Genomic DNA, 11,584 nt, shown 5'->3' with positions numbered 1-11,584 from the left:
GCTTGTCTGTGAACTTTCAAACTGCCACTAAGCATATGTGTAGTGCTCCTGTCAGACAGGCAGCAGAGGCTAGTGGTTAGATGGGGCAGCCCCTTGTACTGCCACTGCAATCGTCAGCTGACGGTACAAGTTCACAGTGCCAAGAACTAAGTATGAGCTCAGAGAAAGATCCGAAACATTCAACAGGTAACTTGGATTCAAACACGAGAAGAGAAAGAGAACCAGAATGCCAATTCACACAAGTCCTCTAGTGCAGCTCTATTCAGTAGAACTGTGAAAGATGTACATGTTGTACAGTGCTCATATACATGTAAAACACCTCTACGTAGCTAATGCACATAACATCATTTATTTAAGTGCTAAAGGCCAACACCCTGCACAGTGCAGCTTCAGTGGATGTGTTAGAGAGGCTGTGTGCATTCTAAATAAAATTCAAAGTCATGCACAGCATGCGATATAGATTTACCGCATGCAAAGTCATGATAACACAATTACCTTTGTGCAGAGCAAAACCAGTTCTGTCACAGCCACCCAGACAATAAAACAGACAGTCCATGCCGCCAAAGATACCGCCTACCTGTTCTACTGAGATCTAATCTGTGGCACACTAGACCTGAAGATAGGGGTCATCTGATCATGTAAACTCTTCAATGGCAGCTGTAACACACAGACTTTTCTCCATCTTTTATTCTCAGATTCTGTTGACGCCTTTAACAGCGACATCTCAGTTTTGCTTGGCCTGCGCTACAGTTGTAGAACCAGTATACCGGTTGACAATGCAGTCTGTAAGGATAAGATCTGACAGAGACAATTCCCATTTAATACAAAGGTTGAAAACTAGAGAAAAGCCCAAAACACAACAACACCTGCTGCTTTTGCAACTCTCATGTGTATTAGTCAATGGATACTGATGTAAGATATACATGACACGTATCTGGGCAACGGAAGCTGCTATGCCAACAACAGTGCAGTTTAATAGCCTGATTTTTGATAGGAAGATAACATAAAGAAAATTTTCAGGAACAAAATACTAAAGTTTGTTTGATAAAAAAAAATAAGAACCACATTTTTGCCTTATAACTATGACATATTTACAGCATATTAGTCATCTTAACACTGTTTCTTTTTCAGAAAACTAGAAGATCATATTTGACAAACTGTAAGTTAAAACTATACAAAAGTATTTGTAGAGAAACCAAACTATGGCACTACAGGCAGATGTGGCTTGCAAGCAAACATCAAATGTCTTTGAGGGTGTCTTGTCCCTTAGTGTTTTCCAACCAATGAGGAGGCCAGCTGGCTTTGATGCTGGGTCTCTCCTTCAGCAGAGCGTAATACTCTCCCAGTTTAGGGTAACGCTCTGCAGATAATCTGTAAAACAGAAGGTGGGAAACATTTGTACTGCAGTGTCAAGCCATGCATCTACTGGCAAACATGACGTCAATACAATACAGCAGCTCTTTCCTCCCCTTACCCAAATCTGAAAACAGTAGCAACAGTTGGGAAAACGGTCACATCTGCCAGTGAGAAGGATGGTCCTGCCAGGTAAGTGCCTGAGCCCAGCTTAAATGGAAGAGGTACAAAAATATGGCATGGTTGAATATGTCAGTGCATGCCCAGTTTGTTTATGTTTGTGTGTGTGTGTGAGTGCTGTACACACACTACCTTCTGCAGGTAACCATCCCAGAGTTTGAGTTCAGTGGCCAGAGCCTCCTTGTTTCTCTTCAGTGCAGAGTCATGCCTCTCCCCCTCAGGGACAAACCAGTCGTAGTAGATGACTGCATCTTTTTTTAAAAAAAAAAAAACATACACACATTAACATACTGCACAGATAGCAGCTTCAGGATGTGTGACAACAATATATCCACATTATAAAACCTTGGTCAAAGAGTAGTATTTTTAAACATCAATAATTCATTGTTTAAGGATAAGTCTTCTTTATCTTGCATTTGTTGGGGACTACTTTCTGCTGTGGATTAATACATGTAAGGTACTATAATATTTACAGTGGCTGAGGGACTGATTCAAAATAAACTACAGTGCCCACAATCAGCATTGTAAAGGAGCATGTCATCCAGTTCAACAGTGCTGTTCATTTGTGTGGTTTTAATAGTTTTTTGCAACACTGAAGGTCTAAGCACAGACAAATATGTCTTTTTTATTTCATGAACTGATCTTGAAGATAAAAATATGAATCAGTAATTAGGGCACGTGCAAAAGTTTGGGCACATGGCTAAGTACTTAGCAACCCGCCCTTTGGCGAATATCACATTTTTTTAAAAAGATATTTCTTGGCTGTTTTGCACCCACAGATTCTCAGTAATGTTCATGTCAGGGGACTGTGAGGGCCACTCTGATGAATTAATAAAGGTCTGAGTATTGTTAAGTTGAAGGGTGCCAAAACATTTGTACAGGCCTAAACTGTAAACAGTGTTATCCCCATTTTTAAGTGCATGGCATAAAAAGTAACCTGACTTGTTTATGACTCGATCTGACTTATGGATTGAGTTTATTTGTCTTACTGAGTTTTTCGTAGAATGTGAGACCCTCAAACATGCGTTGGTACATCAGTGCTTGTTCTGCTGGGCTGTCTGGGATCAGCTGGTTTCCCTGGGACTTAAACTGACTCTGGCATTAGAAGAGGAAAAAAACAGACATATTTGAACATAGTACACTTAATAATATTAATGCTGTGATATTTTTTTGTTGTTGATAGGACTGGCTCACTCACCTCCAGGTAAAAACAGGCTGCATAGGATTCATTCACAATGGTGTCTCCATGTTTGAAAGAGGGAAGCTTAAAAAAAAAAAAAAAAAAAAACCGGTTATGAGCAGGACGCGCTATTCAAAGGATACCTGATATTACCTGCAATTACGCTGGTGCATTAGTTAAAACCAGAATTAATGCTAATGCTACTGGGAGCTAATTAAGACAACCTGCTGTGCTGTATCACACAGGGACTCTGGAGGAACAAAAACTCTCTCACAACGAAGTGTTTTTAGCAAAACACTGTTAGCTAACTACATTGTACTGTACTATGTTTAAGAATGACTTATATGTGTTGCGTGGCTGTGCGAATATTAACTGCAAATAAGGATAGTGCACTTGTTTGCTTGAGCTGCCACAGCATATCACCTAGCCCTTTATCGTACTGAGTCGTACCCGCCAATCTGCCTTCAAAATCCCGTCAATTCAGTTTTTATGTTTTATCTTGCTCGCTGGTAAACGACAAGCCTGATAAATGATGAATTAAGACTGTTGAGAGACAGTTAATGACTCATGATAATCACTGCTTACATTGGTAGTTACCGGCTCTCTGGTGCGTCTATGTGAGAGGTCATAGAGATTCATTCGTGCATGAAAAAAACAACCTGTTTGATAAACTAAATATAACCCGAATTACATACTCCATCTCTGTGACTTGTAACAAGCCTTCTTTTAACTTTCAACTTGTGTGCTTTTCTGCCAGTAAGCTGGAAATTATTAAACGCTTGAAGTTCTGAGTGGAGTTTGGCGTTAGGTTACAAGCAATGATTGTTTCCTCCGTTAATGCCAGTTGCTGAGATTATTATGCACTGTAAAAGGAGGGAGGTCAGGTATCATTGGTCTATTTCACTGAGTGTAATTCACTAACAGCTGTTGGTTATGGTGGGGCTGGCTGCAGGTTACTCCTACCTGTCCCCTGGGATTTATATCTAACACTTCCTGGGACTTGTGCTCCATTTTCTCAAAGGAGAGCAGTTTTTGGTTGTAGCCCTGCAGCTTCTTCTCCTCCAGGGCGATCATCACCCTCCAGCAGGGAGGAGAGCCGGAGCCCCAGAGCAGAGTCATGTCCTGGGCCATGGTTTTAGATTTCGAGACTTGCACCTTCTCCTGTTAATGCCACTAGGAGACGGACGCACAACAACGCAGGAACTTGTTGTTATTCTTCCCGCATTACAAGGAGATTTCAAGTTGTAATTAAGGTACACATTGCCATCTAGTGGCTGGGAGTGGGAACTACAACTTACTGTCTTTCAAGCTTTCACCTCACCTTTCCATGCGAAAAAAAACGAATACACAACTTGTTTCTGAATAATGTTTTTATTCACTATTAACTATTGTGTGCTTCACAGGTCCTTCAGGATGTCAAAACCCTGTGGGCTGGCCAGCCAGTGCGGGGGCCAGGTGGCTTTAATGCTGGGTCTGTTCCTCAGCAGGCTGTAATATTTGGCCAGTTTGGGGTAATGTCCAACAGACAGCCTAAAGAGAGGACACAAGGTTAAACATGGCACTGACAAACAAAGCAGGCTGAGGCTCATTCTTCCAGTCACCTACCCGAAACGGAAAGCATAAGCAATGTTTGGAAAGACGATGGCATCAGCCAATGAGAAGGCCCCGGCCAGGTATGAACCAGCAGCCACCTTGATGCGGAGAGCACATGAAAGACACACTGTTGGCAGAATAGTGTGTGTGCTCAAGTGTGTGTGTGTGTAGGTGTGTGCTGTTTATACACTACCGTCTGTAGGTAACCCTCCCAGAGTTTGAGTTCAGCTGCCAGAGCCTCCCTGTTTCTCTTCACAGCAGAATCATGTCTCTCGTCTTCAGGGACAAACCATTCGTAGTAGATGACTGAATCTACAACAGAGCACCCAGTGTGAACATCTGTGTGGTGTATGTGAGAGTGCTCAATACTTTTTTCCCCCTTTCACTGTGTGTGTGTGTGTGTGTGTGTGTGTATCGTACTAAGTTTATCAGTGAGGGTGAGACCCTCCATCATGCGTTGGTACATTAGTGCTTGTTCTGCAGGACTGTCTGGGATCAGTTTGTTGCCCTGGGACTTAAACTGATTCTGTAATGGCGAAGAAAAAAAAAATCAGTAAACTGTATAACATTCACAATATTCTGTATTTAGTTTTTACACTTTACCTCCAGGTATAAACATGCTCCAGTGGACTCATTGAGGATGTAATCTCCATGTTTGAAGGCAGGGAGCTGGCAGAATAAAGAAACACAATATAAGCATAAGAAGGCAATATATGGAATGTGTGTGTGGCCAGCAAGATAAAAACACGTATCACTCGGAATGTGTCAGTCCTTTTACTTTTGTTCTTCACAATCATCACGTGCCTGTTACACCTACCTGTCCTCTCGGGTTGATTTCCAGGACTTCCTGTGATTTGTGCTCTCCTTTCTCGAACTGACAGCAGCTTGTGTTTGTATCCCTGCAGCTTCTTCTCCTCCAGTGTGATCATAACTCGCCAGCATGGGGGGGATCCAGCCCCCCACAGCAGACTCATCGACTTGGCCATGGACACAGGCCCGTGCAGACAGAAGCCAGGTCAATGAGACAAAGTGAAAAGACTAAACACTGAACTGCAGGAGTGAAGTGAGCAGCGGTTGTGTGGTTTATGGCGCCTCATCAATCCAAAGGTTGATCAGTAGCACACCCACGTGGTGTACTGTGTGTTCAGAAGTGAAAGCAGTAAGGAAGAATGACATGCACACCCACTTTTTCACTCAGTGGGTTTTGTTTTTTGTTTTTTTTTATTGCAGAATGTGTATACACAGCATTTCAAGTGAAAGTGTTCATAACCACAGTTTCATGTTCAGCTCACTACACGATATTTATGCAGTGATGTTTCCCAGTTTTTGCCGCACTGTGAGAGGAGCGTGCATTTATCCAGACTGTTCCACGACATGTTCAAGTCCATACAAAGTACAACATGACCACAACGTTCTCTCTGCAGGGAACAACATTTAAAACATATTTCAGCTCTGACCACATCTTCCATGTCTTTTAATTACAGTTCACAGAATAGCCTCTTTTCTTCCTTTCTCTCAGACTATTATACAAGTTTCTACAGAAAATTACAAAAATAATACAGAACATGAACCACACTAAACATGCACACTATCTGGCAGCTGACAAGGGCATTTACACATTTTATGCAGAATTCTCTGCACATCCTTCAAATAGATTATTAAAATTCAAAAAAACGTCCTTATCTTTTTGTCTTTTTACACTTTACAAACAGTTCCTCTGAGATAAAAACTTCCTTTTTTGTGTTTCGCGTCAGTTGTTCATTTCAGCAATGACTGACTATTAATGCTGAATAAGGTGCAAGATGTCTGAGCTTTGCAAATAAATACTGAGATCAAAAGGTAATTGTATTCAACACTCGGTATAACCACACCTGTGACATTTGGGAGTCATCTGAGAAGTAGGAGGTGAATAAAACAATAGGGAGAGATGGTGAAAAGGTGCAGCAACGTCCCTTTTAAATGAAAGGCACACATCAGAATGAAAACCTTTCACATTCCTACTAAACACAGCTACACTCACCACTTGTCAAACGTGCAGCTGCAGAACAACATCTGCATTTTCACAAAGGATGATTCTTAGTAGGCCTCTTTGTTTGTGGAGATCTCTTGGAATTCTTTGAAACTGGATAAGAGACCAAATGAACAAACTCAACCAAAATTCACAGCTTAAATAAATGAAATATGGTGAAGTCGCAGCTGCAGAAACGTAAAGCAGAAATTATCCCTTTGGACTAATGCAATGTTTAAAGTATGTTTATATAAATACAAAAATGTTTCAGCTCAGTGTAGAGGCAGCATCACTGATTTCTTTTTTTTTTCCTTTGTGCCAAGTTGAATACATCAGTCCTCATTCAACACATTCTCTTTTCTTCACTTCCCCTTCTTCTTTGGGGGGATTTTTTTTTTTTGCGTTGCATTAAAAACACTATCTTGGCTGCAGTTTCATCACTCAGACACATCAGGCAAAGATTAGCAGCTGGCAAAAACCTAAAGGGGCATGTAACTGGTGGAATACAACGATGTAAAGTCTTGGTGAAGGAGGGCAGCCTTGCCACTGTGATTCCACAGCAATGAGGACAGATGGGAGGGGGAGGTGATCACATATTGTGTATCTGGAGAATCAGTTAGTCCTAAAGCAAGAGCTTCTTCTGGTGTCAGACCGTTCCTCAGAGTCCGCCTCACTGCCAACAATGGGAGGTAAAGAAAAGTAAAGAGAGGATTAGTTATATTGTTGACAACAGCACACTCAAAAATCCAAGGTTCTTCAGTATGGATAGTGACTGTTTTAAATGTGCTTTATTTGTCTGTGGCGTGTATTTGGGACACAGAATCAGCACTCAGGTCGTACATGACTTGCGGTTTGCCCTGGACCTCCTCCTCTCTCTGGGCTGAGCTCTGGTTCCTGGACCCTGAGTGGCCGACCTCACGATGCGCTCCATGATTTCGTCTGCGGCGTCATCTCCACAGAGCTGAGCGTCCTCCACGGGTGGTGTCCACGCCTGCATGCTGCGACCTGAACAAATCAGAGCGGAGTGTCAAATGCTTCTTCATTGTGGCTGCCTATTCATCTGTGTGACTCTGTGAGGAACCTCGTGTCACCCTCACCTCCTCGTCCAGGCCGTGATCTTGTCCGTGTCCGAAGCCCCGGTACCCCGCTGGCCTCCTTGTCACCACCGCTGAGGCTGGTCCTCAGCACTGCTTTCATGTGCTCGTGCTCTGCGGCGTCCTCAGCGTGGTCCAGGCCCTGAGGCTGCTCGCTCTCCTGGCTGCCACTAGGGGCGCTGTTGTTGCTGCTGGAGCCATACCGACCGCACTGATGGGGAGAACAGTGTCAAAAAAGATATCAATTTGGCAGCTTGTATTTTAAGTATTTTGGGCTTTGAGTCAACCATGCCAAACCGGAGGCATCAAAGAAAACACCCAACCTGTAAAGGTGCAGCCCCTACTGTATTTTATTGACTGATTCACTTGGGTGTTAGGTGAAAAGGAAACTTTGAGGTAAAGTGATCTAGTTACAGTTAGTGGGTTCATGCACACACACACAGACACAGGCATGCAGACAGGCAGGACACATGTCGATACCTCACTCTCCTCTTCATCATCAGACTACAGGAGAGAGAAAGAGTTATAGTTGAAGGAAATGAAGGGAAAAAAGTAGCAGCAGATTTGAAAAAAGAAGAGCTAAAAAACAGAGTGTGTGTCAGAGTGTGTCTCTGTGTAAAGGATTGTGTTTGTGTGAGACTCACAGGAGCATTGACGTCCATGATCATCTTTCCTCGGGTCTTGTTGCGTTCGCGGTGGTCGGCCCGTTTCTGTTTCTGCTGCAGCACGCGGTCTCTGGTGGTTCGGTACTCCAGTGCAAACTCGCTGAGGATCTTACTGAACCTGTGGACGCTGACCTCCCTAACGCTGTACGCTGGATGACCGAGGAACAACAAGAAAGAATGGAACCTGGGAGAAAGAGGAGGAGGACAGGACGGGAAGAATGAGAACGCTTTTTTTCCCTTCAGAATACTTTTTCCTTCTTTTCTTCTTCAACAAAACTGCAGCGAGGGAAGCCACCTGTTGATGATCCTGCGGTGAACAATCTTGAGGATGATGATCCTCTCAGCACAGTCTTTGAGGAAGTCAGACATCTTCTGCTTCAACTGGGGCTTCATCTCATGCTTGGCAATAACCTTCAGGTGATCCCATGAGGCTTTGCAGCGGCGCTCCATCTGACACAGATTTTCCTGCAGCTGGTCAAAGTCCACCTGATGAAAGAGATGTTGAAGAAAATAAGAGACTTGTAGTGGAAAGCTACTTTAATCAACATCCAAAACAAAATGTAGCACGTTCTCTCAGTAATACCTTAGTGTTATATTTTATTCTATTTTAATTCTGATACTAATGAAAACAGTGCTAATCAGAGTGAAGATTAGTATCTACATCAGTCCCTTCCCCTGTACATTTTTAATTTGACAGCGTCACCAGGAGCAACCTGATAAATTGTTTCTAAAGTCTAGTGAGAAGTGGCTCCAAAAGCAGCAGCTGTATGATCTTTGTGGGCAAATGATGATCTGATTATTCAAACTGAAAAAATATTAACAATTTTTACTATGATATGTTAGTCTGACTGAGTCTTTGTTTATTGAACTTAATATCATACATTTATTTAACTTATTTTGCTAAATTCAGTGATAAATTTGGTTTTACATTACAGTAACCCGTGAGCCAAATTTCAACAAATTTACTGTAACTCAACAAGTTTAAAGCAGCAGCAAAGCATTACATTTCAAAGCTTGACCTGTTTAAAATTGCTTTACAGTGCAGGAATTCAAAATAATGTGTGTACAAGCTTTCCACTGGTGAGTGTAGAGCGTACCTTTGCAGAACGTGTGATGGCTCCAATCTCAGAGTAGAGGTCAGTGCTCTGTGGGAAGTTCTCCACCACCACAGAGCAGGCGTGATGCAGCAGAGACTGTTTGTGGACCGTGTCCTTCACCTCTGGAACCTTCTCCAAATAGGTCAACTCAAAGCCTTTAGCCTGGACACAGGGACACACTGGTTACTTACAGAAGAAGAAACTGTGCTTCCTTTTCTATATTTCTATGAGATAACAAACGAAAAAGTCACACTCTTAATACCTGAAGGAGCATTTAAGGTACATCTGACCTCACCAGATTATAGTTAATATGTGATGTAATTTTTAATCTGTAAATTATAGACATGGCTGATTCACACTCCATTAGAATCACTGTAGTAACTACTAATCATTGCAGACAACAAAGGAAGCTTGTCATTATGACCCAGTAAGATGATGTGAACCTGTAACAGTCATCGTGACTCACATTGGTGCCATTGAGGAAGTTTCCGATTGAGAGCAGTGTGGAGAGGATGTAGCGTAAAGTTTTGTTCTTCTCCAGCTGCTCCATACCCTCCTTCAGATCCTGCAGCGGCTCTGCTACTTCCTGAGAGGAGGAAAACATACACACAGACACACACACACGCATCATTAGGTAAGTCAATTAAGACTCTGCAAAAACATGTGTTTCATCAGTCTACAGTTATTTAAGTGGTGAACAGGTGCACCTCCTCTCCCACCACAAATCATTTGCTCTCATCTGAGGTCATGAGAGGTTGTTTAAAGGTTGCTCCCTCGGTCAGCCTTCGCTAACAAACATGCTTCTGATTACGTGAGCCCTTTTGTTTCCTTGTGTGCCTGCATGGTATGTTGCCCTAGATTAAGCCTCCCTCGGCCAAACTGTCCCACAGGGTCGAGTCAGGAACGCAGCTCCATCGAACGTGCGGTCGGGAATCTTGCCTTTCATGGAGAGATTAAAGACAAACTGCATCCTGCTGCGGAGAGCCGTAAAATTTACAGGACAGCAACGGAGGGGCGGCATGTTTTTCATTCTCCGGGTTTTGACTTTGAACTTCTTCTCCTGGATGCATTCTTTGCTTGAGTAAAACATGGTGTGCCAGGAGAAGAAGATGAGGTGCTGCTAATAAGCTTGCATATTTTGTTATGATGTTATTATGTAACTATGTGGATGTTTTGCGGATGTTGTTTGTACTAAAGGGGATGTTGATTCTTACTGACACGGGCATAAGACACACACACAAATGCACACATGCTGTGCACATTTACTCCATCCTTTATGGTGCAAAGTTCATTTAGCCATGTCTGTTTCTGCTTTAATAAACCCACATTCATTTATTATGTATGATAGTCCGATTTTAAATGTGCATTTGCTAATGGCTTTGGTTTGGCATCCCCTCTCAGACATTCTTATGAAAACTATTTTTTCTTCAAATTCTTATAGTTTTAACTGTTAAAAGTACTGTCCCATGTTTAAAACAGACCTTCTCAGTTGCCTCGTAGTCCATCTTGAAGGCCCAGAGTTGGAGTCTGGCAGAGAGCTCGCTGATGGAGGACAGAGTGAGGAGGAACTGCTCTGCTGAGCCTAACGGGACATCAGGGTTGGCCAGCTGTGCCTCTTGAATCTTCTGCTTCTCCTCCTCTGTGGGGATCATTGTCAGGATTTTCTGAGGGAGAAGATGTGGATGATAGGTGTAATACATCAAATAGAGGATTCAGGGGTGAGTTTCAGTCATCACTTGCTTTCTTTTCTTGTCACCATCCCCCGTATCTCTCACCTCTATGCCCTCCTTGTTGAGCGCGTACTCGTCAAAGTTAAGGATGGCCGTCTTGATAGTGCGAGGAGGAGGCAGCACTGTCAGGCCAATGTTGATGGCGTTACTCCTCTTGGAATCCAAAACGATGATCTCCTGACGTTTTCCATCTGCTGCTGTTTTCTGGGACACAAAAACACAGAGAGGGTTTTTGGGCTTGTAAGTATTATAAGTTACACTGACTGCAGCTGGAACTATATGGTCAGTAAGAGCAGGAAATACCATTATAGGTTAGGTCTGTACTGTGTGAGTGTTTGCATAAGTCTGCAGACATATTGTCACTATGTGTAGAGATGACCTCACAGGGCAGTTGAGGCTAGTATAAGCTATTATGGGAAGGAAGTCGTAATATGTCACTGAGTGTAACAGAGTAGGTGCTAAGACCTAGTTAGCTCCTCCGGGAAATTTTATTGTCACAACATGGAGAGCGATAGGCTTACAGTACAACTCATGTTCATGTTACAGTTTCCGCTCTTATGATACATAAGACTAACTTAACTTTTATCTAACTTTCTGCCAGTTTCCCACAGGTTATTGAGGTAAAAAGTTTAAAATATCTGTTAAATTGTTTATAGAAATACACTTCTTGTTGATGGTGTTTTA

The 11,584-nt window shown here is 42.6% G+C and overlaps 4 protein-coding genes across 7 annotated transcripts in view; 1 reads left to right on the top strand and 3 right to left on the bottom strand.

The window, feature by feature from the left end:
• The window catches only part of LOC108900388 (sodium-dependent neutral amino acid transporter B(0)AT1), a 244,075-nt gene that overhangs the window by 171,939 nt on the left and 60,552 nt on the right, over positions 1-11,584 (top strand). The window lies entirely within an intron of this gene.
• LOC108900400 (glutathione S-transferase A) lies at positions 871-3,927 on the bottom strand. The gene is made up of 6 exons (XM_018701426.2): positions 3,677-3,927; positions 2,732-2,797; positions 2,523-2,628; positions 1,666-1,784; positions 1,475-1,563; positions 871-1,371 (listed from the first exon to the last, which is right to left on the bottom strand). The coding sequence occupies exons 1-6, from the start codon at positions 3,842-3,844 to the stop codon at positions 1,239-1,241; spliced, it is 681 nt and encodes a 226-aa protein (XP_018556942.1). The 5' UTR covers positions 3,845-3,927; the 3' UTR covers positions 871-1,238.
• On the bottom strand, positions 4,066-5,389 carry LOC108900399 (glutathione S-transferase A-like). Its single transcript, XM_018701425.2, is given in 7 exon segments — positions 4,066-4,243; positions 4,319-4,404; positions 4,500-4,618; positions 4,727-4,832; positions 4,910-4,975; positions 5,124-5,183; positions 5,185-5,389. Coding segments are annotated over 7 exon segments (678 nt in total). The 5' UTR covers positions 5,293-5,389; the 3' UTR covers positions 4,066-4,110.
• The window catches only part of fhod3a (formin homology 2 domain containing 3a), a 52,653-nt gene continuing 46,828 nt past the window's right edge, over positions 5,760-11,584 (bottom strand). For 2 of the 3 annotated variants that reach the window (XM_051065629.1, XM_051065627.1), the window contains 9 exons: positions 10,946-11,104; positions 10,652-10,834; positions 9,637-9,756; positions 9,171-9,332; positions 8,369-8,559; positions 8,053-8,257; positions 7,412-7,619; positions 7,155-7,319; positions 5,760-6,987 (listed from right to left, as the gene is read on the bottom strand). In XM_051065629.1, the coding sequence (XP_050921586.1) occupies positions 6,794-6,987; positions 7,155-7,319; positions 7,412-7,619; positions 8,053-8,257; positions 8,369-8,559; positions 9,171-9,332; positions 9,637-9,756; positions 10,652-10,834; positions 10,946-11,104 (1,587 nt within the window). In that variant the 3' untranslated portion in view covers positions 5,760-6,793. Of the gene's footprint in view, positions 6,988-7,154; positions 7,320-7,411; positions 7,620-7,888; positions 7,913-8,052; positions 8,258-8,368; positions 8,560-9,170; positions 9,333-9,636; positions 9,757-10,651; positions 10,835-10,945; positions 11,105-11,584 lie in introns of all 3 variants that reach the window. The other variant, XM_018701424.2, reaches the window with a different exon arrangement.

The sequence above is a fragment of the Lates calcarifer genome, linkage group LG3 (genome assembly GCF_001640805.2).
Source record: "Lates calcarifer isolate ASB-BC8 linkage group LG3, TLL_Latcal_v3, whole genome shotgun sequence".
In the NCBI taxonomy this organism is placed as follows: domain Eukaryota; kingdom Metazoa; phylum Chordata; class Actinopteri; family Centropomidae; genus Lates; species Lates calcarifer.
The sequence above is the reverse complement of the archived record's forward strand: the minus strand, read 5'-3'. Positions and strand labels throughout refer to the sequence as shown.

Excerpts from the sequence above, each read along its gene's own strand:
- LOC108900400 (XM_018701426.2), bottom strand. The coding sequence starts at position 3,844 with ATGGCCCAGGACATGACTCTGCTCTGGGGCTCCGGCTCTCCTCCCTGC. Across the intron at positions 2,798-3,676 it reads ATATAAATCCCAGGGGACAG|CTTCCCTCTTTCAAACATGG; the intron begins GTAGGAGTAACC and ends TTTTTTTTTAAG. Across the intron at positions 1,372-1,474 it reads GCTACTGTTTTCAGATTTGG|ATTATCTGCAGAGCGTTACC; the intron begins GTAAGGGGAGGA and ends TCTGTTTTACAG.